At 34.0% G+C, this 26569-nt stretch overlaps 1 protein-coding gene across 1 annotated transcript in view; it reads right to left on the bottom strand.

Moving 5' to 3' along the window:
- TRPM2_1 (Transient receptor putative cation channel sub M member 2) overlaps positions 1 to 16682 on the bottom strand; it is a gene marked incomplete at its 5' end in the record, with an annotated part of 100182 nt that extends 83500 nt beyond the window's left edge. The window contains one exon of the mRNA XM_035733982.2: positions 16533 to 16682. Within this exon, the coding sequence (XP_035590190.1) occupies positions 16533 to 16682 (150 nt within the window). The remainder of the gene's footprint in view (positions 1 to 16532) is intronic.
- Between the last annotated feature and the right edge of the window lie 9887 nt (positions 16683 to 26569).

The following is a 26569-nucleotide window of genomic DNA, read 5'->3' as shown; positions in this document are numbered from 1 at the left end:
TATATTTATGTGCATTTATCATGACAACGTAAAGATATTCTAATGAACAGAAATCATATCAGAATATCACTTCATAGTGAAAGTGATATTCATATAGAAGTCATTTTCAGCTTTATCTATATAATATAGTTACATCCTGTAATGAAAATCAATAAACCAAAAGATTATACTGAGCGAAAATGCTTTCGTTTTGCAATTTTATCACCTAGGTGCACAAAGAAATGTAGCAATCTTGGTCATTTATGCATAGTATGTGTGTTAGTGTTATGATGTATTGATGTTTATCTCGCTCAATAAAATGATCATATTTCTGTAAATATTGACAAAGAGCTAAATGTTTCCAAATGATTGGATTAACAATATGTCCTTCAGTTTTATAACAATTGATTTTATCTTACTACCGGTTTAATGAACTGTCAAGTGTGAGGTTAAGATAGTCTTCAAATGGGATTCACGTTTTTTGAGAGCTCATGAACTCAATGATGATTTTTTATCTCCGAAAAGCTGACATGAAAATGGAATTGATTTGCAGAACACGAGAGAAAGAGAGGGAGTGACCGTGATAAGTATTCAGATGTTACGTACACATTATGTTTATCATCAGATCTGAGTAGTTTTAATTTTATGTAATGGAATATAGTTTGTGAATAAAATAAATAACAGAAGAGATAGTTGTTAGTTAACTTTGTTTCAAGAAAAAAATATTTCGAATAACTGGGAACCAAACAGTTTCAACATGTCTAATGAGACAATCATCTTCTTACAGGTGTTCTCATTATTTTCGAATGCACCGTAAAATGAAACAGTACCCTTCACATTCAAGAGGTAATTCTCAAATGTGCTTTGAAAGATAAGTTCAGTTTAAACAGCATGATCTTCTAATACATAGATGATGTATCATCTATATTAACCCTAGTTCCAGTACTGAGGGATATTTTAGGCAAGCTCTGAGAACAGGATCTCAGTGAAAACAATAATAAAGTTAAATGTAAATAAGAGATTTTTCGACGACATATATTTCACTTGTGATCGAGGCCGTAACTTTGATAATATAAGGAAGATAATAAAGTTTACTTAGGGAAAAGAAGTACGGCACAAGATATCGTCTCTAAACATTATATTCACAAAGGGATACCAGGAAAATTTAAGATTTACGATCAGGAAATTAACGTCTAACGGACGGGTGATGGATTTTAATAGCGTTATACATATGAACAACGGGCATAGCAGAATAAGATGAATTCATTTATTTCTTGGATTATCCCCAGCCCCTTACAACCTATAAACGACAGTTATAATTATTTATAACCAATGTACATAGCCTATATCGTATTAATGAAGCTTAGTAGAGCGACTATAACACACAGGTTTTGGTAAGAACATTAAGTCGTGTACTGAAACAATATTCAAAGAGAAAAGTGGAGAAGAATAAATTGTAGTTGGAAAGTATCTGCGAGATAATGAATACCCACAAAATTTAGCCAATATGTATGGAAAAACAAGAAAGAATTGGATGGAATTTTCTATGATTGAGGATAGCCATGCGCTTGGGGTCATTAAAGTATCCTTCAAAACAAAGAAGGTGGGGATTTCAATGAATTTCATCAAGAACAGAGGAACATATGGGTAGAGCACTGCTACATTCATCATCAAAAAGTAGAGGTACTTGTAAACAGTTGTCTGCTCAAGGTACCCAATATTCGCTGGTTGGATACCATAAGCAACAACGTACTATCGCAGAGAACAAATGAACTTCCACATGAAGAGGAAATTAGGAAGAGACTATGGAGTTGATGGAAAGGACACACATTATGGAAATCATCAAGCTTCATCACGAAGCAAGTATTAATTTTAACTCCACAAAGAAAGAGGAAAGGAGGCATAGCAAAGAACACATTACATCGGTAATCGGAGGCAGACATGAAAAGAACGAATAGCACTTGGGAACAAATGGAAAGGAAAGTTCAGAACAGAATAGGTTGGAGAATCACAGTCTGCGCCCTATGCTCCACTAGGGTGACAGATGCAAGCAAAATGTAAGTAAAGTCCAAAATTGACAAAATAGCTAGCATGATTAATTACAGACTAAATGCTGCACTGAAGAGAACGTATCTAGTCGCTAAAGTAGTTTCGTTGAATCAAATAAATTAATCACTGAGGCAGACAAAGTAGAAGGACTCTCATCACATGTTACCTCCAGTTGTATTAACCAGTTTACATTAGAAGAATGGAAAGAAGTGTCACTCTTAACATCTCGTAGTGTATTTCAAACAATTGCGGTTAAATTGTCAATATATTTCCAATGGTAACATGGCTCGTCATCTGCTAGATGGTAGACACAATGTTGATATTTTCAAGTCGTTCAAAATAATCAATACTCAAACAACTTCGAAACACCACTGAGGCTTTCTCTTTTAAAAAGTTGAATTCAAACCTATGTATTCAAATGGATAAACATGCACATCTCTCCCTACCCTGATAATTTCTGTTTTATTATTCAACCACATCGTATCTTATTTCATATTCTCTATAACAAATGAATTTCTTTGATTCTTGGGTTTATTTTGACTTTCATTCATTTTACTTCACTAATTTGTCTAATTTTATGAATTTTCATTTTTTAATAAAATATCTCCTTGTGTTCTAAAATCTTTCTCCTGCAATTTTCACATTTAGTAACATATAAACATCCATCCTTTTTACCAATTTATAGTTCTTTCATAACTGTTATCGTTATTCTGCTGATCCTCATGGCATTGACTATGTATATTGGTTTTAAGTTATTATTATTCCACTGTTAATATTTTGGACTAAGATTTATCCTGAAGAAAACGCACCTCATGCATTTCACCGCTAACCACATTTCATCTATTCTGTACTAAATGTTACTATGGTTTCTCGGGCATAAACAGCTAACAAGAATCCACCAAACAAATGAATTCATTTTATTCTTCTATGCTTGTTGTTCTTGCTCTACGCAAATTTATAAACGAAAAAAGTTGTATGATAAAGAATGCACATAAAATAACAAAAGAAAAGGAACTTTAGTTTTATACCTAATTTTATTAAAAATTGTTATTCCCCAAAGTTTTTTTCTGAAATAAATATCACACCTACTTTGAGTTATTCAACAGTCATGTGTGTACAAAAGAATAAACAAATAATCTACTATTTAAGAGTGATATTATAGACCAAATCCTAAGAAGCCGTTTGACTAGATCAAAACGGAATGCATTTTATACAGCTTTACTGTTAGTTTTGTACACCAGCTACTGATAAGTTTATAGTTATGTGAATTACTAATTGGTTTGTCTGATTAATTCAATGTGCATTTATTTGTTCACCTCTTTTCGTAGAGCTAAGTATGAATATGGTTTAGAGTACTATCCAATTATCTAAAACATTCTATAAGTTATATTATTACTGTATGGTCACCTTTAATTAACCGTTACTCTCATTCATTACAATCTTTATGTATCTACTTGTAAATTAGCACCAAAATCTCTTATTTTGTAGTTACGTCTTAGACATTCAGTTTTGTGTGTTCTATTATTTTTTTGTCAATCTGATGATTCATTTATTCATTAATACACTATTCTATTCATAATTATGAACTCAAATATAAAATTCTCACTCATTGTGTGCATTCCTATTTTACACACAAATTATTTGTCATGTTAATTATCACGAATAGAAATAACTACATGGCTGTAAAAAAATGAAATTTATGAAAATATGATAACCATACATTAAATATATTGTTTGCAAATCTCCCTTCAGTTGTCCTTCACATGCTCCGTGATTTTTTTCAATTTTGTTCTTATTACAATTACTTTCTATTTACATCCCTATTTTGTTCAATCGAATCCTCTCAATCTTCTACTGACAATCATTCCACTTCTGACTGGTGTTATATACTACTTATATCATTCAACATAAGTAGCACACACCACAATAGTCCTAACCATAAAATTTTTTAATCAGACCAATTACTGGTTTAATTTATTGTTAGATAATCAACCATCTAATAATGTTTTTGAGCAACGTAACATTCCATAAATATTTGTTTTGTTTGTACTGCATTAATCATTTATGCTACATTAATGCTACAGAAACGCCGTTTGAACTATTGCTTTAATTAGCCATCTTGAAAAGGGAAATGGGTATGTAGTCATATCCAGTTGACCTCTGATAAGTTTTACACTAGAAGTAGAAACAATAACGTCAACAACCAGCAAAAATTTAATTCTTTTGAGGGAGATAGTATTGTTTGTTTAGAACACCCTATTTCGATTGTTAATAATTTCTCACTTAGATTTTCAGCCAGGGCCTGTAAATAATAAACTAAGACTAAATAATCAAGTAGGTTCCGTAGTACATCTGTGATGTACATTGTTTTCCTTCTTTCCCGTACATTTGCTTCATAATTAAAGTGGTGTTGGACACCGTGAAAAAGTAATCAAGATGAAACCCACTATTTTGTGAATTCTAGGTTTTTCTATTAAGGTAAACAGATCAAATTTATGGAAGGATAACCACATATACCAGTCATCAAACTTTGCATAGGTTACTATATGCATCTAAGAATAGCTTACCTAATGCAGTTTTTACCCAAAGGCTTGTCGAATGGTAGGCTAGAAAAGTACCAAAGAATAAATGATATATATCAGTTTACAAACAACAAAACTAAACGTTGGACAACCCCTCAAACAAATAACTTATTTCTATAACAATGTAGATGAGAACTTTTTTTGTACCAACAAATTAGGCAATTACATTACAATAACTAATATCTGACATGACTTTCGTAGCTGAAAAATAAATAAAACAGAAGACATGCAATATCATTTGGGTAGTTATCCCTTTTCCGTATCTTAGGCTAAAGTCAACACTAACGTTTTGAGTTTTAGATGGTGGTTGGAGGTAGTCAACAGGAAACCCTGGACCCGGGTTTCGTGCTACTTGGCACTCATCACGGCTCGGATAGCTCAGTGGTAACGTCTCTGACTGTGAAGCTGGGTGACACGAGATCGAATCCGCCAGGGAGCATCAGTTCCCTCAAGATTACAGGTACACCTTGCTGACGAGTGCCAAGTAGCACGAAACCCGGGTCCAGGGTTTCCTGTTGACTACCTCCAACCACCATCTAAATCTCAATACATAGTGCCCGCAGTGTCGAGTCACCTAGACTGGTGGCCATATTGCAACATGGTCGATAGCATTCGATCTGCACTAATAAGGACTAGACAAGCATGACATTGATCACCACCCAGTGATCAATCAATTGTGACTAACGTTTTGAGTGTTAGTTCATCTTTTAATGCTCTTTAAAATCCCATTAATATCAGGATAATCTGAACACTTATAAACTTTCATTTAAACGGCAAACTTTCCCAAACAATAATCTCTCTCTCTAAGGAAGAATAATAAATCCTTAAGATATGCCAATCACAGTAAATAGATATATGGAACGATTTATGTACGGTATACTACTCTTCAATTAGGAAAAAAATAGAAACATAACTAGTTAGTCGATCAAGATATAACACTATCCATCATAACACAAGAACAACATTTACACGCGTTTATACTTCCATTTACACAGAAATTGAAAACATAACACCTATTCCTTACAACATGATCATTAAAAATGTCTATCAGTTTAACTTGTGAATAGAAAATTAATGTGATAAAAGAAGAAAAAAGAAAAAGAATACTAGTTCATTTTCACAGCAAATAATGGTATGTACTCATTGTCATTATTGTTTTTGTTCGTATGACTAAAATAATTTTGGAATGTAATTTTACTAAATGAACTGTTATTTTAAAAAAATATAATTTTGGTGTAAAGATATGCCTATTGTTAAACAATAGAAGTTAAACTAGTTGAAATGATTTAAACTAAATAGAAATAAGATTAATTTACATTTAACTATCATTTATGCTCAAAATACTAGAATTGGTTAAATAGAGAGAAGAAGAAGAAGAAAATGGAAATACAAGAAAGATTAAGTGAAGTATTTATTATTATAATTGTGTAATGAATAGTTACCTGTAAAATACTAATCAGTCTATTCAAAAATATGGAATACATTTATTGTTATTTATAATCATATAGTTGACCTAACAATTTACAAATGAATTTTATTTAAGTTCCAGTTATAATCATTAATATACACACAATGAACTAAGTGAACAATACGGAGGGTAATATTTTCTTTTATAATCAGTTATATAATATTTTAACGAAGATAATTCTAGTGATAAATTTATTGATCATGATAAACTGAATAATTTAAAGCATTCATTCTGTAAGCTGATGTCAGTTCGTGAATTCATTCTGTAAGCAGTTACAAAACTTCTACCAATCGACTCATAAATAAAACAAACTGAAAGTTAGAAATCATACTTATAGATTAACTTTTAAGGTGTTTTTTTTAATTGTTGAATTAATGAGTCAATCCAAGCTAGAGCACCATTAAAAACCTGGAAGTACTAGTATGGAACTCCTCAACAGTGCTCATTCACGATTCCAAACACGGGATTCGAACCCAGGACATCCAGTCTCGCGAGTGAACGCTTGATTGAGGTTAGATATTAACACCGTTGCATCCCAGATCAGTGATCTAAAGATTAAGCGTTCGTGCACGGAACTGAAGATTATGTGTGTTGAATCCCTCATGCATCATCGTGGATGCACACTGTTGAAGAGTCCCATTGTAGAACGAAATGGTCGTCAAGTGCTACCAGGTTTTTAATGGTGATCTAGCTGAAACCGAATCAGTAATTCAACTATTAAAATTACTGCAAACACCACAAACCTCCATTTTGTTTTTTTTTAATTATAAAACTCATATATCATTTGCATGGTTGTTAAAAATGTTCTGGAAATAAATAGAAAAGTTACAAAAACGTGATGAAATTGAGTGATTGACAAATCGATTTAAAAATGAGTGTAAATATATAAACTTTTAGAACATTTTATGGATTGTCAGTGTTGCTAGTTAGTCCAACTTATCAAATATATTCTTTAGCTTGTTTTATGATTTTGATTTCGAAACATGATAATGTACAGATTTCATGGGTAAATTAGAAAATCAACTTTATCTTTGGACTAACTGAACCATAAGATAAACAGTACTAGTCTGTTATTTATAAGTAACAACTTTATCACTATTTAATTATCATTATCAATAAAATTCTACCTATAGTACGTTGTAATGTGGCTGCTAAAATTACCAACTTCACATATTTTCTTATTGTGTACCTTTCTTTATGACATATATTGTTTGTAACATGTTTCTGTAAAACAAACACATCCTAATGATAATATTATGATTCTGATAAAGTAAGTTTAATCAGTACTGTGAAACAGATAATATACTATGAATTAATATATCTTGGTTAATTAGTGCACAGCTAAAATCACTTTTTGAAGGAAACACATATTATTTGATGAGAAATTTATGATAAATCATTCTATTCATGTTATTTAATGATCTGATTAAATAGTGGTACTCTTTAATGATGAAACACATTTATACAAAAACTAACATTAGTTATTTCGTGATATCTCTATGGATATTTTCACCTTATATGCAGTTATTAACTACTGGTTTAAAAGAATATTTTAAGGAAATATATTAAATTCCGTCACATAACTTAGAAGTTATTTAATGACTGCTATGTGATTTATTCCCAACTGTGGACAAATAGTTGATGGGGAAGACCAAATTTTTGTTTCATGCAACATTACAGAGTGCTTTAGCAAAACATGGAAACCATACATTAAATATATTATTTGCACATTTTCCTTCACTTGTCTGCCACATGTTCCGTGATTTTTTCAATTCTATTCTTATTACAGTTGCTCTCTATTTGTATTTCTGTTCTCTTCAATCGAATCTTCTCAATCTTTTACTGGCAATCATTCCACTTCTGATTTGTGTTACATACTACTTATGTCAGTCAATATAAGTAATATATATCACACAACTACTCTACACACATATACAGTCTGGTTAAAATGTTAACTAAGTGATGCGGAAGCACTTAACCTCTGGACTATTGAGCTGAAATCCAATGACGTGACTGTCTAAATCCAATCAATTCATAATATTTTGCGTTGGATAACTGGCTCACACGCGATATGAATAAAATCCACTAGTCACTAAGGTCAGATTAGATAAACTTTTATTTTGAACTAGGAAAATTCTACAATATACACAAAACTCTATGTTGACAGTCAAAATTAAGTAAATAAGTTAATCTGGTTATTGAATTCCTTATATTTATGATCTTGAAAGTATCCAGATCACACGAAACAAAACTATAAAGTAATTACCTATAAAATAGTAATTCATATTGTTCTGGGTTGAATAGCACATTAATTAAACTCTAAATCATACAGTTACATAGATAGTTGCAATTAATACTACCAAAGTTTGACTCGATAATTTCAAATACAGTGAATTGTTTGTAATAAAGAAATAATAATATAAATTCTGATGATTTAAGACTTGGTATAAGTTTCTTCTTCATAGAATAAATAATCTATTTCGAAATTTCATGCAATTGGTTCCCTTTATGAATTTAAATAGAGCAAGAACAAACATTGATGCAGAATTGTATGAATTCATATTATTTCGAGGTTTCTCGTCAGCTGCTTACAAACCAAAATTGTGATAGAATTTTTACATGGAGATAGTGTGAAACAATTGACATAAATGAGTGTAAATAACGTGATTACAATAATAACTATATATATATGCTAGAAACAGGTCAGAGGTCAAAAGAGGGGGGTTAATCCAGGGTGGGTGGTGTAATAGTTTAGTGAAGTTCATAAATTGTGTGATAATTAGAGATTAGTGGAATTGAATAATGATAAGGTAGATTACGTAATAATAATTAAATAGGGTTTGGAAAGTTAAGATAATTTAAGAGGATCAGGTGATGGAAATGTGTGAATAAAATTTATTTTAAGAATTCGGTAATAGGGGGGGGGAGTATAAATTATCTTAGAATAAGTAAATGAATAAAATAACCAAAACACAAAACAAACAGAAACAAAAAGATTACCAGGGTAGTGATAAGTTTATTAAAGTCTCTTTTTGGATGCATAAGTCCGGTTTCAGTTTCTTAATTGCAATGGCTTCAGCAAAGCGGAGAGTGGTAGTAGTTCTTTGTCTATTGATAATTTTAAACGCGCGCATAATATCGACGGTATGCCCGGTGTCAAGTAGATGCCGAGCTATTGCACTGTTAAAAGCTTTAGTCCCTCGCAGCGTCAAGTTCTTCGGAATATGCTCAGAAATGCGAACTTGTACTCTTCTCTCAGTTCTTCCAATGTATGTGCTACGGCACGTACATGTGAATTGGTAAATGCAGTTGGAGCAACTGAGGGGAGAGGACTTGTCGATTTTCTTTTGACCTCTGACCTGTTTCTAGCATATATATATAGTTATTATTGTAATCACGTTATTTACACTCATTTATGTCAATTGTTTCACACTATCTCCATGTAAAAATTCTATCACAATTTTGGTTTGTAAGCAGCTGACGAGAAACCTCGAAATAATATGAATTCATACAATTCTGCATCAATGTTTGTTCTTGCTCTATTTAAATCTATTTCGAATTAACGCGAATTCATATTATTTCGAGGTTTCTCGTCAGCTGCTTACAAACCAAAATTGTGATATATATATATATATATATATATATATTCTATATGATCACGTATATGGTACTGTTGGTAAAAGTATGTTATACCAATGAGCCCATCAGAGTTGAGGAAATGACATTTACGTTTTCGATCTAATTTCGAGAATATGTGATTTTTATATTATTTCACGTATGACGTACAGTATAAATGCCTTAGTATGGTGTAACAATGTTTAAACATAAAAACTTACTTGTTACCATACAGTTGAAGTAATAGTGTTAGATATACCAAATGCCTAATTCTGGAAATGTAGCATGTATATAACTTCCGAATCAACCTTACTCTTAAATCCTAACAGCGAACTCTTGATCCTGACCTAAACCTTAGATCATGGACCCTAAATTCCTAACCCTAATCCCCTCCCAATCCATAAAGCTACAAAGTTTTCTTGTATCATAGCTAATAATAATCACCTTTAATCTTAAATCCTAACACTAATTTCTAATCCAGGAACAATTTATTTAGTCCTAAAATTCGTTTTTCGACCTTATAAGTGTCTGAAAAAACGTGTTGTATACGGACAGATAGAAAAAGCTTGGAAAACTTCAACTGTCTCACTAAATATATGAAATCTGTCCACTCTATGTTATACTATTATGTTTTTTTCATCATAAACTATTTGTTCACGAATGGTGTTTTTTTGATTGACTGAAAACTGGCTAAAAAATTTGTCATGGTTATTATACCCTCGTCCATATGTTTTACCGTTTTTGCATTAGTTGCAAAATAAAGCGGAATGAAAAGTCCTTAGTTTAAAATTTAAGAAAAACAAACAACTTGACAGTTGATCACTTCCAATACATTTTAATAACAGCGATATATTATTGTATGAAATAGATTTCTACTAAAATTCAGTCAAGAATTTCAATGAACAAAAGAATATAAGTTCTTTTAATGTATGTGGATACTAATTTTCTATATGGTGTTCATTTCTAATACTTCTCTATTATATCTGCATTTACTTAAACCTGACTTGAAACACAAACAGTACTCATACTATTATTTAAGCCAGTTTGATAGAAAACACAATCATATATATACTGATTAATTTTTTGATACAGTAGAATAATAGACAATATGAGATATGTTATGTAACCTGGAAATTGCATAATATCCATTTACATTAATATTAAATAATAGTTGAGGTTATTTTCCTATACGTCAAGTTGCAGACTACGCTTAAAAGTAATCTCAAGATAGAAGAAGTAAGTAAGAATGTAACTTAATAGATAGATGTGTCACTCAATTTCGTGGATTAGTTGAAGTTAGACATTAACACCATTGGATACCGGCTCAGTGGTCTAGTGGTTAAGTGCTAGTAGGTCCTGGGTTCGAATCTTGCAAGAGGCAAGGTCGTGGATGCGCACTTCTGAGGAGTCCCACAATAGGACGAAACGGCCTTCCAGTGCTTTCAGGTTTTCCATGGTGGTCTAGCTTCAACTGACTCATGATCTTAACCATTTAAATTACTATGATGTCCACAAAACCCGTCTGAGATAGAATTTGATCAAAACTAAAATACGATTCGATATAAATGACATTAGTCACCTTTCAGTGATCAATCAATTCTAAACACATTATACTAAGTGATGAGTCCTAACCGAACATGTAACTTGAGTTCGATGATTATGGGGATTCCAAAAATTTGTTTGAACAAATCACTCTTCAATCACAGAAACATATTTTATTTTCAAAAATGTTTTATCCTACTATAGAATTTAGACGTAAAAATACCGATTAAAAGAATATACTTCATAAATGATCAATATGAATAGAATTACATCGGTTAGTAACTTTTAGAAAGTAACACCAACAATACTCTTAATAATATTTTTACTTTATAGACCATTAACATTGCTTCTTTTCTTATTAAAAAAGATTTTACTCATTATCATGTGGTAACATTTTTATCGAATTAAACATTCGAAATGTACAGATAATGAATCTGTCACTCGGCGATATAAACTATAAGTTTAACAATCTCAGCCAACCTTCCATATCGATAATAATCTTGTGTTAGCCAGTGACTAACATAGAGATGAATTCTCGAAATTCTTCTGAAAAATGGCAAAATATGGAATTCGGCCATGTTTGGTATAAGAATCAGCGATTACTTACTTCCTTACACCTGTTACTCCTCGTGAAGGAGCATAGGTCGCTCACCAGCATTCTCCATCCAACCCTGTCCCAAGCAATCCTTTCCAGCTCCTTCCAGTTGTAATTCATCCTTTTCATATCTGCTTCTATTATCCGACGTAATGTGTTCTTTGGCCTTCCTCTTTTCCGCTTCCCTTCAGGATTCCAAGTTAGAGCTTGCCTCGTGATGCAGTTTGACGATTTGCGTAATGTATGTCCTATCCATTTCCATCGTCTTTTCCTAATTTCCTCTTCAGCTGGAAGTTGGTTTGTTCTCTCCCACAGAAGGCTATTGCTGATGGTATCCGGCCAATGGATGTTGAGTATCTTGCGTAGACAGCTATTTATAAATACTTGTACTTTCTTGATTGTGGTTGTTGTAGTTCTCCAAGTTTCAGCTCCATACAGTAGAATTGCCTTGACGTTCGTATTGAAGATTGTGACTTTGATATTGGTTGGAAGTTGTTTTGAGTTCCATATGTTCTTCAATTGTAGGAATGCGGCCCTTGCTTTGCCAATCCTCGCCTTTACGTCTGCATCTGAACCTCCATGTCTATCGACGATGCTTCGCAGGTATGTGAAGGATTCTACATCTTCCAGAGTTTCGCCATCAAGGGTGATTGGATTGCTGTTCTCCGCTTTGAATTTGAGGACCTTGGTTTTCCCTTTGTGTATGCTGAGGCCTACTGATGCAGAGACTGCTGCTACATTGGCTGTCTTTATCTGAATCTGTTCACGTGTACGTGATAGGAGGGCTAGGTCATCTGCGAAGTCCAGATCGTCTAATTGGTTCTGAGCTGTCCATTGTATTCCGTGTTTTCCTTCAGATGTCGAGGTCTTCATAATCCAGTCGACCACCAGAAGAAAGAGGAATGGAGAGAGTAAACAGCCTTGTCTGACTCCGGTCCTTACTTGGGATGCATCTGTCAGCTGTCCTCCATGCACTACTTTGCACTGTAGTCCGTCGTATGAGTTCCGGATAATATTGACAATCTTCTCAGGAACTCCGTAGTGTCGAAGAAGTTTCCATAACGCTCTCCTATCTACACTGTCAAATGCCTTTTCATAATCAATGAAGTTGATGTATAGTGACGAGTTCCACTCAACTGATTGTTCGACGATGATCCGTAGTGTTGCAATTTGGTCTGTGCACGACCGATCCTTACGGAATCCAGCTTGTTGATCTCGAAGTTGGGCATCTACTGCATCCTTCATCCGGTTCAGCAACACCCTGTTGAAGACTTTCCCTGGTATTGACAGTAGTGTAATGCCTCTGTAGTTTTCACATTTGCTCAGATCTCCTTTCTTTGGAATCTTGATGAGGTGTCCTTCTTTCCAGTCCATTGGCACTTGTTCCTCCTCCCAAATCTTTTTGAATAGAGGGTAAAGCATGCTTGTGGTTACTTCGACGTCTGATTTCAGTGCTTCAGCTGGTATGTTGTCGGGTCCTGCTGCTTTCCCGTTCTTGATTTGTCTGACGGCCATTCTAATTTCTTCCGTCGTTGGTGGGTTGACATCTATAGGAAGATCTGTGTGTGCTGCTTCGATGTTCGGTGGATTCATTGGAGCCGGCCTATTCAGGAGTTCCTCGAAGTATTCTACCCATCTGTTCCGCTGTTGTTGAATTTCAGTGATTGGCTTGCCTTCTTTGTCCTTGACCGGTCTCTCTGGTTTACTGTATTTCCCTGATAGTTTCTTCGTTGTATCGTAGAGCTGTTTCATATTTCCTTCTCTAGCAGCTTTTTCTGCCGTCGTTGCTAATTCTTCCACGTATTTCTTCCTGTCGGCTCTAATGCTCCTCTTCACTTGCTTGTTTGCTTCTATGTACTCAGCTTGTGCTTGGACTTTCTCTACTCGTGTTCGGCTGTTGTTAACTGCCACCTTCTTGTTCTTCCTTTCTTTGATCTTGTCCAGTGTTTCTATAGAGATCCATTCCTTATGATGGTGTTTCTTTAGGCCCAGAACCTCTTGACACGTTGAAGTCAATGTTTCTTTGATGCCTTTCCAGTTGTCCTCCATGGTGGTTTCTTCTTCCTTCAGTAGATCTTGAAAGGCTTGGAATCTGTTGTTGAGAGCTATCTTGAATTCATTGAGTTTGTCAGTATCTCGAAGGAAGGCTGTATTGAACCTTTGTATTGCTGTTTGTCCACTTGTCCAGTTCTTTTTAGCTTCAGTTTTAAATTGGCTACAACTAGGTGGTGATCTGAAGCTACGTCAGCTCCTCTCCTGGTTCTCACATCTTCCATTGTCCTTCGGAATTTTTTTTTTATGCAAATATGGTCTATCTGGTTCTCTGTAGTGTGGTCCGGTGAGATCCATGTAGCCTTGTGTATACGTTTGTGTGGAAATATTGTGCCTCCTATGACTAATTTGTTGAATGCACACAAATTTGCAAATCTTTCTCCATTTTCGTTCCTCTCTCCCAGTCCATGTCGTCCCATAATATCTTCATATCCAGTGTTGTCTATTCCGACCTTGGCATTTAGATCTCCCATCAGAATGGTGAGGTCCTTTCTTGAGCATTTCTCTATGATTGACTGCAGCCGCTCGTAGAATTGATCTTTAATGTCGTCGTTGCTATCATTGGTGGGTGCATAACATTGGATAATATTCATTAAGATCCCCTCCTTCTTTGTTTTGAATGATGCTTTGATGATTCTGGATCCGTGGGATTCCCATCCTACAAGTGCATTTCGTGCTACTTTGGACAGCATTAGAGCAACTCCCTGTGTGTGTGGAGCATTTTCCTCTTCGTGACCGGAGTATAGCAGCATCTCTCCCGTATTTAGGCTTTGTTGTCCAGCTTGGGTCCAGTGGGTTTCGCTGATTGCCAGTACTGCCAAGTTGTATCTCCTCATTTCCGTTGCTATTTGGCTGGTCTTCCCGGTTTCCCACATTGTTCTAACGTTCCATGTACCTATAAAAATTTTTGCTCTGGTTCTTAGAAGGGGCATCGGCCTCGTGGCTTCCGAAGGAATTCGGCTTTCACCATGAAGCGTCATAATTCTTCTAAATGAAGACCTTCTAACTCTCAGGGCAGAGTTTAAATGGTTTGAATTATTTTTTCTGGTAAGCGTTTTTTTAGCGAGTTAGTTTTCTACGGGATGGGGACGCTAACCCCATGCCCAACCCTCCTCCTTTACCCGGGCTTGGGACCGGCAGTAAGAGATTATGGATGTGCAGCATTGTAAATTGATTAATTTAATGAAGAACCTTAGAAAGCAGCAAGTTGATAACAATTTATAGTAAAATGAATTGAAGATAAACTGTTATAATATCTACAAACAAAATCTGATACTATTACAAAGAAATTCTTCCTAAAATGACGACGCAAACTGATATACATCACTAAATATTTGGATAAATTTTAAATCTTACTTGACAAAACAAAGCATTAAAAGAGTGTAGGAATGTCAGTGTCAAAAGACTTAATTATTACGATGAAAATCACTATCTACAAAAGAGTATCCCTCCATTGGTAAAAAAATATTCTATTACTATATGATTTAATTTGTTCGGTTAGACATTCAAATAAGTAAACAAAATTTTCAACGAGACTGTTTGGCTGAAATTATCTAGTTATTCATATTAGATTCAATGAATATCCAATCTATTCAACAAGGTCTTTGATGTTATGAATCAATGAATGAAATAAATACTATATATAAACTACTAAATAGTTGAGATTTACGTAAATCAAATGATAAAAATTACCTCCGAAATCACAAGTGTCTGAGATCTGGTAAGAAAGGAAGTAACTCAGTACTAGTATGAAATCAACCGAAGAACCATTACTTAACCAAGATGCATTGAACAGCTGTCAAGTCAACTGAAAGCTTCTTAACAATGAATACACCCAAAACCTACAGATCTAGTTGTTGGCATGATAACTCAAAGCCGTTGAAATCAAAATCCGATGATTCAAATCGATGACCATCTTCGAAACACTACTTTACAAAGCGCTTAGTTAAACATTAATGTTACTCTATTAAATGTGACTGCTCATAATTAGTGTTCAGAATAAATATTTGAGATTATTTTGACATATTTTAAAGGTAAGAACTTGACTGTAATAAAACAACTACTCAAACTTAGACAACCAACTATCAGGTACTTAAGTCATAGTTCTAACTACCATAGGGAAAAATTAACTAGAAAAAAGTGAATGAGTACCTGTAGTTGGAAAATCTGAAAGTTTATAAGAACTAGACAGAAATAGATGATATAGAAGGATAAAAACATACGCGGTTACCGTTGTTATTTTCGGTTAAGAGGAAGACACAAAAAGTAAACGCATACGCTCTGCTGCCAACGACTTTCAGTCGTATAGTATGACCTCAGACATAGTTTATTGCGAACTCTAACTACGATTTCTACATGTTTTTATACATTTTAAATCATCATTCAGCCTCTCCATGATCTAGTGTTATATATTTCTCTGACAATGCTTTATTATTTTCCGATTTAATTTCCCATCTGGTAACATAACACAGTGATTGTTAACTTGCCATTCGTGACTTGTGTACCTCTCAGTTCAATAGCTGTATACTTACAGCGTTAATTATCAATTTATTATCCTTATTTGGAAATAAAACACACCTCTAATCAATAAGATACATCTGAATAAATTCATTATATGTTTCTTAAAACAGTGATATCATTTTCGACTTACCGTATCTTCAGTTGTTTCGAAATCAAATGTTGTAGAAATATTCACTGATCTTGTAGCATTAATGAATGTATTTAAATCATCCTCCTTTATGGCATTAATTATTGGTCTTAAGTGTACTTTTGCTAATGAATTATGACTTTTACTGATCATTATCCGGCTAAAAGAATGTAGTATAAGTTATTTGTTATGATAGGATAGATTATTGGTGTTTTCACGATCGGGCTTTGTTAGGTATGTATTTGTCCAAGTTTTATTTTATTATAATATTAATTTAATGAAACCATATTATCTTGCAAATAATGACTTATATGTATACATATAATATATATCCAGACTTCTGAATAACACAATGTGGATCTAAACTTCTAATTAAATGTACATATTCATACACATCTATATATGTATGTGGTAATATTATAATTATGTTTGCATATATATGTGTCGTGTTTAAGATTCCAAAGTATCACGAGATCTGATTTTTTGATCAGGCTTTCACTCTATCATATCCAAACATACACAACAATAGCTACACCTATTAACTTATTTGTTCATTTGAACTAACACCAATATGTTCACATGTCCTGTCATCATCATTCGCCTACCCACGCAGTATTCAAGTAGTATATATATATATAAATCATACTACTCTAATTAACCAATCTTACGTTTATTTTACTATTTACAATTTGATTTTATCACAGAAAAATTTAATTCTCTTTCTGTGTGCAATAAATTGTTTTACAACATTAGTGCCAAAATTATTTATTTATTTGTTTTCAGATTAATGGCTATTTACATTAATAACTAGTAGTAATCATAAAAATAACAATGAACATCAGTGAGAAATAAATATTTACTAAGTTTTTCAATTTGCTAATGCATTAAACTGATTGATTTTTGTGAGTAATTAAAACCATATGACTACCAAAAATGGAGTACATGATTTATGAAAGCATTAGGTTCACTTCTTCCGTTCAAACTGTAATCGTTATAATGTATTCTGGTATTTAAGCTAGTCAGTATACATATCAACTGTTGAGACTTTAATTAGTTTATAGGTACGCCGAAAGGCAAGCACACTAACTGATCGTGGAGTAATTACAAGTATCTAGTCATTAGTATTGATAGAAGTCTACCTATCAATGGGAAGTCTAACCACTTAATTGTATCACGGTTCGCGTTTCTGATGTTAGGTAGTTGGAAGAAAATGTAATACTAAACTGTATAATGTGTGAGCCTCATTTTTACATAATCAATAAATTTGATGGATATTACTTGTTATATCCGAGCGAAGATTAAATCACCAGTAACTTCTGAGACATATTAATTGACTAATATTATCTATATATTCTTATGGTAAAATTATTCAATAATTAGATTATATATATATATATATATATATATATATATTGTGTACAAATGTTATTTCCTATTTTATTGTGCGTTGCGGTCTGTTTGGTTGATATATAAACCCAGTATGTCTGAAATAAATGATTCGATTCGATTCGCATACTGGAAGCTCATATTGGTGTTCTGGACTCACATGGACGTGCTAGGCAGACATAGGACCAAATAAAACGCTAGGCTGCTCATACCGGTCGAACGTCATTGGTTTGACACAATGCTAAGATTGTATAAGTCGTATTTTGATTGGTGGATAAATCACGTGATAACTAGCCGGACATAAGGTCATAACATTACTAATTGAACCTTAGTTATTTCTACGTGGAGGACTAAGTTTATCGTATTAATCGAATAGGTGGGGAGTCTCAGTCCAAATATCTGGGTGATGACATCCCTTAATATATCAGTGTTTCCTCGAGATGATAAATATGTCTTACTGAGGAGTGATAATCAACATGAAACCTGGATTCATGGCTTACTGCTTATCAATTTAGTCATCTAACACGAAGACCAGGTACATTGGAAGTATACGCACTAAATTTCGATCACTCAGAGGGCCCAATAATAGTAATACCTCGATTATGTATCATCCGCTGAATATCTTACCTGATATAATTGTAATGAGTGCTAATTTATTAAAATATATTGCTTAAAAAGCTAAGCAGCTATTTCATCTAAGCCTTAAAATATCCTTCAGTCCATGATCAAAATTTTATTCGGTACCAGACGCACGATCTCAAGAATTGGGACACAAAAACTAGAGACTTCAATATATAACTAGATGTTTAATAGATGCATTACAAAATACATTGATTTAATGAGCTAATAATACACTGTGATTCTATAAATCGTATAAATGAAAACAAGGTTTGTATTATGAAAATAGATTTTATTCAAAAATTAACTTTATCATTTCTTTTTGTTGGTAAACAACTTTAAATAACTATTGAAATACATATGAACAAGTTATAAATTCATTTTGCATTGTTTGTTTGAATCTTCCCATTGATGTTTATGACTGCAATTGATCAGTCATTTATTGGCACATGTGTATCCTGCACGGATCGCCTCGATATTGTCGTAAGCCACAAAGATGGATGGTGACTAGAAGTGAGATCCAGGACGCGTGTTTCGTCCTATTCAGAATTCATCGGCTGGATATACCTGCATCCCAAAGTTGATGTCCGACCCGGCACTCAAACCCAGTACCGTTCGCTTCAAGCGTCATTGCGTTATCCGCTTAACTATTGACTCCTGGTAGCCACTAGCTTGTACAATTGAGTGAAGTTTAAATTCATTTTGTATTATTCGAATCTTCCCATTGAAGTTATTAGTTTTGAATAGTTTTGGCTGGAAAACTATCGAAAACCAAGAGGCACCGGACAACTGGATTGTCTTCGTATAGAGAACCTCAACAGTGCACATTCACGAACCCACCATATATCGAACCTTGGACCCACAGGTCTCACTATAACTTCTTAACCATTAGATTATTGAGCCGGGATCCATTTGTGTACTTAGTTAACATCACTTAATCCCTGATATTGCTCCACCGAATTCCATTGCCTGTGGTGGATAGACGTCTAAAACTTAAAGTTATTTAAGCTGATTGTTCAAGCTCAGCGGAGATCTGAAGGACCTAGGTTCGATCCCTGGTGGGGTCGTGGATGTGAACTACTGAGGAGTTTTATAAATAGACAAAAATACAGTTGTCCAGTGCTTTCTGGCTTTCAGTGGTCAGTACGTGGTGTAAACCACGAAACTAGTTTTGACAGACTCTTTTAGTAAGTAGTTATTATTTTTAAAAACAAACAGTAACAGTTTAAAATATTTAAATGTGACGGATGAAACTGGGTAAAGTAAATACAAATATTGTTGATTATTTTTTGCCACTATGTAAAAACTGGTCTCTTTTCTCAGTAAAGGCAATTGATAAATTGGTGATTGCAGTGGAAACGATTGAATAATTAACCACATTAAATAAAAGGTACAAATTTTTAATAGGTTGACAGGTGTACGTGTAGTGATAAGAATTAGGTCAAAACTTGAGAAAATAAAATTGTTAAAATAATAACCATTGAAAATTACATAATAAAATGTGTGTGAATAATAGAAATAAATTGAAAAATAAATAAGATGTACAGGATGATGTTAAATTTTTTGCGGGATCATGGATGCGCACTTCTGAGGCGTTCCATTGTGCGTCCCGTGGTTCCAGGTTTTCAATGTTGATCTAACATTGATCACTTCATAATCTTAATTAAAACTCAACAATTTCCAAAACCTTATAGTGATAATCAAATCTGTTTATCCTTTTTAATCAACACTATTTATTTGCTGGAAATTTCCCATTATACAATTGTGTTTCAATGCTATTTAATCGATTTTTGATTAAATGTGTTATTATTTTGAACAATAATTTGAACATATAATCTTATCTCGAGTTAAAATCAACTGAAAGAAGAATTGGAAAATATTGAAACAATCAATAATTGTCTCAATAGAGTTTCTGAAGTTCTTTAGAAAATGCATTCCCCATAGTCTTGTATTCCAATCTAACTTGAAAAAAAAACCCAAGTCACTGGTTGAACACAACGATTTTAAAATTTTGATTGATGTACTAATAGCATAGAACTTCAAGATAATAAATGAATTTTACATTAATTATTTTAACTACATTCAATAATTTAACGTAAGTAATAAGTCATGATGAAATTTTTATCAGTGGGTATGTCTTAACAACAATAACAAAAAAAAGAAGATTATCGTTAGCTTATTACTTCATTTTGGCGAACTCATTATTAATTATAATGAGTAGGCGGTAAACTAAGTACATTCAGATATTCTAAATTTTATGAAAAACTGTAGGCAACACTTTTTTTGTTTTTGTTTGAATGATATGAATAAAAGATACAACCGAATCAACAAATTCCGAAGTATGATTATATCTAATTATTCATTGTAGAGGCTCAAAAGTTTGATCTTTAAAACTTCACCAAATACAAAGATTTTATTCGTTATCTAAATTTGATGTTGAGTTAAGACCTTTTTCAGCTACGGACATTGAATTTAAACTTTAGATTTTTTTGAAAAAAAAATAGACAACAAGGTTTCTTTATTGCTATAGTTCCTAATTGATGTGATGGAAAGAAAAGTCAATTTACGATTTATTTACTCATTATGAGTTTAGTTCAATATCACTTCCATTTTGATTCAATGTAATGATTACTTAATGTAGTATTTGTTTTGTTTTCTCGTATTATATTTTATTCTGTATAATATGCGATATTCTTGTATTCCATTGAAATGAACTATGCTCAATTTGTGGATTGTTATAATTCTAAGTATTTTTCATATGTGTGATTTCATCCTAATTATTCATCAAAATGGGTGTACAATCAATATATAAATGAATGTATTTTCTACTAGTGTCGTCGTCGTCATATTGTTTTGAGGTTAATAAATCTTCACTTATACCAGTCTTTGTGTTCTTACTTTCGCGTCGTGGGAATTGCAGACGTCCCTCGTTCCGAGTATAAGTGATAAGCGTTTCCAACATAACAATCAGAGACGATCAGATACAAAAAGTAGCATTAAAACAGTCAAGACAATAAGCATTCAACCGACAAAGTTATAACACTAATTGAAAATCTTAATGAAATCAATGAAAAGCTTGATAATTATTAGGATTATTTGAAGAAAATTTACATATACTGAACAATATTATAGTGATATAATAAAATAATTACGTTATGAGTTACATTACAAATACCAAGATTAAATTACGAGCCAGTTGATTAAAAATACCAGACGTATAACTAACAGACATCAAATATATCAAATTTAAAAGTGGTAGGCGTTAAACATTGAAATTTAATTGGTTTAACGAATTAGTTACTAAACCTGACAAGAAGTTTAAATTACATTTCATAGTAATGATAGTGTTTCTTGTCATCTTACCTGAAAGTGAAGTTCACTTTCATAGTAATATGAATGAATTTACAACTTATTGTAGATTATATAGTTATATATTACATTCCAATTTTGATGATTATTATGAAAAGATCTTGGATCTTTTGTCTAGTTAGTTATCATATGATCGAAAACTGGAAGTTTAGAATTATTTTTTTCGTTGTACTATGTAAACTGTATTCAAAATCAAGCTTGAACAACAAACCAACTTTAAAACTAATCAATAAAAGAGTCAATCTATCTTTTTATATTAGAGCTAATAGGTTTTATATGTTGTTCTATTTTGCATGTGCACTAATCAGATGATATGAGAATCAATGTTTACGTGTAAGTAACTTAGCTAACTCAGTTCCCCTTATTTTTAAATTTGTGTTAAAATGAGTTTATAATTTAACTAGAATACATAACATAATACTACTTAATCATGGGAATATTTCATTAGAAATTTTGCGAAAAATGGTTAGCTTGACTATTTAGAAATGATTCTGTTGTAACAAAGAGGACTACTGAATACGTGCAACAAGCACTGAGATTTTAAATGAAAATATATAAATCTGGATTTTCAGTTTTTCCGATCCAAATTTTCTAACATATTTTTCTCCGATAGGTTTATTTATTCATCTATTCATATGCTAATTTTTCGCTTCGCTTTTAATGATATACAATAGCTATTTTCTAGATTTGATTTGTTTCTGTCTTACTGAAAGAAATTTTCTGAATGGGATTTATCTTTCGGATAAGCTGGAACTAAAAATAGATCAAGCTCTTCTATTATATAGCACTGCTTAATAACTACATTCGATTCTTTCTATTTTGACGTACACTCTTTTATATATTGGCTAATCGAAGTACGTGATCCTAATGTCAATTGATTATGATTAAACTTAGCACCTATCTGAATAATAATCTTAAATTAACCAATAAAATAAATGGTTGACAGTAACTAACGGGATATTCTTATTTGATCTGATTTACGTCAACCTCATATGTGTTATTCTAAACCGATTTATCCATCATTTTCAAATCACATTTTGACATTGTTAATTATTTGCTTATTAACCCTAACTGTTTTCATTTGAGCGCCTGTAGCACTTCTAGAGCTACTACCGTTCCCAAACCTGGGTGAAGGAAGAGGGTTAGGCATGTGGTTAGCGATCCTATCCCGTAGAAAACTAACTCGCTAACAAAACGCTAAACAGGAAAAATAATTCAAACCATTTTAACTCTGACCTGGGAGTTAGAACGTCTTCATTTAGAACGAATATGACACCTCATAGTGAAAGCCGAGTTCCTTCAGAAGCCACGAGGCCGATGACCATTCTAACAACCAGACCAACAATTTTTATAGCTACACGGAACGTCCGGACAATGTCGGAGACCAGTCTAATAGCAACGGAAATGACGAGATACAACTTGGCAGTACTGGCAATCAGCGAAACCCATTGGAACCAAGCTGGACAACAAAGCCTAAATACGGGAGAGATGCTGCTGTACTCCGGTCACCAACAGCAAAATGCTCCACACACTCAGGGACTTGCTCTAATGTTGTTCAAAGTACCACGAAGTGCACTTGTAGGATGGAAATCTCACGGATCCACAATCATCAAAGCATCATTCAAAACAAAGAAGGAGGGGATCACAATGAATATTATCCAATGTTATGCACTCACCAGTGATAGCAACGACGACATTAAAGATCAATTCTATGAAAGGCTGCAATCAATCATAGAGAGGCGCCCAAGAAACGACCTCACCATTCTAATGGGAGATCAAAACGCCAAAGTCGGAATAGACAACACCAGATATGAAGATATCATGGGACGACGTGGACTGGGAGAGAGAAACAAAAATGAGGAAAGATTTGCAATTCTGTGTGCATTCAACAAATTGGTTATAGGCGCCACAATATTTCCACACAAACGTATACACAAGGCTACATGAAACTCACCGGACCACACCACAGAGAACCAGATAGATCATATTTGCATAAAAAACAAATTCAGAACGACAATGGAAGATGTGAGAACCAGGAGAGGAGCTGACATAGCTTCAGGTTACCACCTGGTTGTTGCCAAGATGAAACTGGAGCTAAAGAATTACTGGACAACTGGAGAAACAGCATTACAAAGGTTCAATACAGCCTTCCTTCGAGATACTAGCAAAATCAACCAATTCAAAATAGCTCTCAACAACAGGTACCAAGCCTTACAAGATCTACTAAAAGGAGAGGAAAATACTATGGAAGACAACTGGAAAGGGGTCAAAGAAGCACCAATTCCAAGGTGCTGGGTCGCAAGAACAGAGAAAGTCGAGGCACAAGCTAAACACACGGAAGTAAACAAGCAAGTGAAAAAGAGCATTAGAGTTGACAAGCATAAATATGTTGAAGACCCAGGAACGACATTGTAAAAATCTGTAACAGAAGAAATATCAAACAACTATGTGACGCGATAAAGAAACGTTCAGCGAAATATGATAAACCAGATGGAAAGATCAAGGACAAAGAAGGCAAGACAATCACTGAGATTCGTGAACAAAAGTACAGGCGGGTAGAGCACTTTGAGGAACTCCTGAATAGACCAGCCCCACTGAGCCCACCGGACATCGAAGCAGCAACTACAGACCTTCCTATATGTGTTACTACACCAATGATCAAAGAAATCGGGATGGCCATCACACAAATGAAGAGTGAGAAAGCAGAAGGATCTGGCAATATACCAGCTGAAGCTGTGAAGTCAGATACAGAAGCAACTTCTAACATGCTCCACATTCTATTCAGAAGGATTTTGGAGGAAGAACAGGTGCTGACATATTTGAAAGAAACATACTTCGTCAAGATACCAGAGAAAGGAGATCTGAGCAAACGTGACAACTACACAAGCATCACACTACTGCCACTACCAGTCAACAGTGCTGCTGAACTGGATGAAAGATACAATGGACACCCAACTTCGAGATCAACAGACCGGATTCCGTAAGGATCAGTTGTGCACACAATTAATCACGACACTATAGATCATCGTTGAGCAAGCGGTCGAATGCAACTAGTCACTATACATCAACTTCCTTGATTATAAGAAAGCATTCCATAGTGTGGATAGAAGAACATTATGAGAACTTCTTCGACATTATAGTGTACGTGAGAAAGTCCTCAATATCATACGGAATTCATACGACGAACTACATTGCAAAGTTGTGCATGAAAAAGAACTGAAAGACGCATTCCAACTGAGGACTGGAGTTAGCCAAGACTGCCTACTCGCTCCCTTTCTCTTCCTTTTGGTGGTTGACCGAATTATGAAGACCTCGATCTGACAGAAAGCATGGAATACAATGGACAGCTAGGAATCAATTAGAAGATTTGGACTTTGCAGATGACCTAGCTCTTCTATCTCATACATATCAACAAATTCAAGTCGAGGCAATCAGTGTAGCAGAAGTTTTTGCATCAGTGGAAAAAACCACTATCCTGCAATACAACATGGAAAGCACCAACCCAATCACACTTGATGGAGAAGCTATGGAGTAGGTGGAAACTTTCAATTAATTACCTGGACAGCATCATGAATGAAAAAGGAGGATCCAATGCAGATGTGAAGACAAAGATTGGCAAAGCTGCAGAGTATGTTTAACATCTCTGTTGTCGTATGATAGCCTCGTCAAATCGGCGTATTCATTTCGAAGCGACCTATATGGCTGCTTCTGTATTTTGACACTACTAAATTCATAGATACGTGATCGATTGTCACTCCTTTTATCACTACTGAATAGTCTCCATTCATGAGCCGGTTTCGTCGGGGTTCTTTAGGAAATCAATACCAATTATAGGTACATATACATCTATGATAGCGAATTTCGCAACAAAATGGAGTACTATGACCGAAACTCAAGGTTAATTTTCGCTTCCCATATGTTTTTATGTTTTCCGCTTTAAGGGTTAGTGCCATATTAATATTTCGTCCTTCGTTGGAGGCACGACGCTTATTCCTGCTCCCGTGTCTACTATGAATTGAGCACCTGTTACTCTGTCCTGGACATGAAATAAACGACTGTTTCTAGGAGCTGTGCTAGTTGTCGTAGCCGTTACTGACAACGGCAGAACCGTTTAAATCTGTATGGTGGTCTTCATTTTTGAGCTCTGTCGCCGAATGTTTGATGGTACAAGCATATTGTAGGAGCTGAGCGTCTCTTAGAGCATGGTCGGCTTCTATCTCTTGATCTACTTCGCGACTATCTTATTTGTCTGTCGTTCTGATTTAGATTCGTCAGTTTGTGGCATAAAACATTAATCTCTTTTCGTAACGCATCGATTCTTTCATCTACTGCAGTACTATACCTTTATGGACTTGTGTATCCCATTCTCTCATAAATCCTATCGGCTATTTTAACGATGTTTTCTATTTTGACATCGCTCTCTACAACTGACAGGATTTGCTGCACGCTCAGTGGGAGTCATCGTAACCACAACTGATAAAATATGTTCTTATCTGACTTTTTGTCCCCGATTACGTTGCTCATATAATTTTTTAATTGCGATAGAGTCCTATCTCCTATTTGCACCTGACTGAGCAACTGCTCGACAGCTTTCCGGTCGGCCAACAAGACGTCTTTTATCACTGCCTACTTTAATACGTCGTATGGCTTTTCTGTGCCCGGCTTAG

Source organism: Schistosoma haematobium, chromosome 1 (assembly GCF_000699445.3).
Source record: "Schistosoma haematobium chromosome 1, whole genome shotgun sequence".
NCBI lineage: Eukaryota > Metazoa > Platyhelminthes > Trematoda > Strigeidida > Schistosomatidae > Schistosoma > Schistosoma haematobium.
Note: the sequence above shows the minus strand (reverse complement) of the source record. Positions and strands in the feature narration are given on the sequence as shown.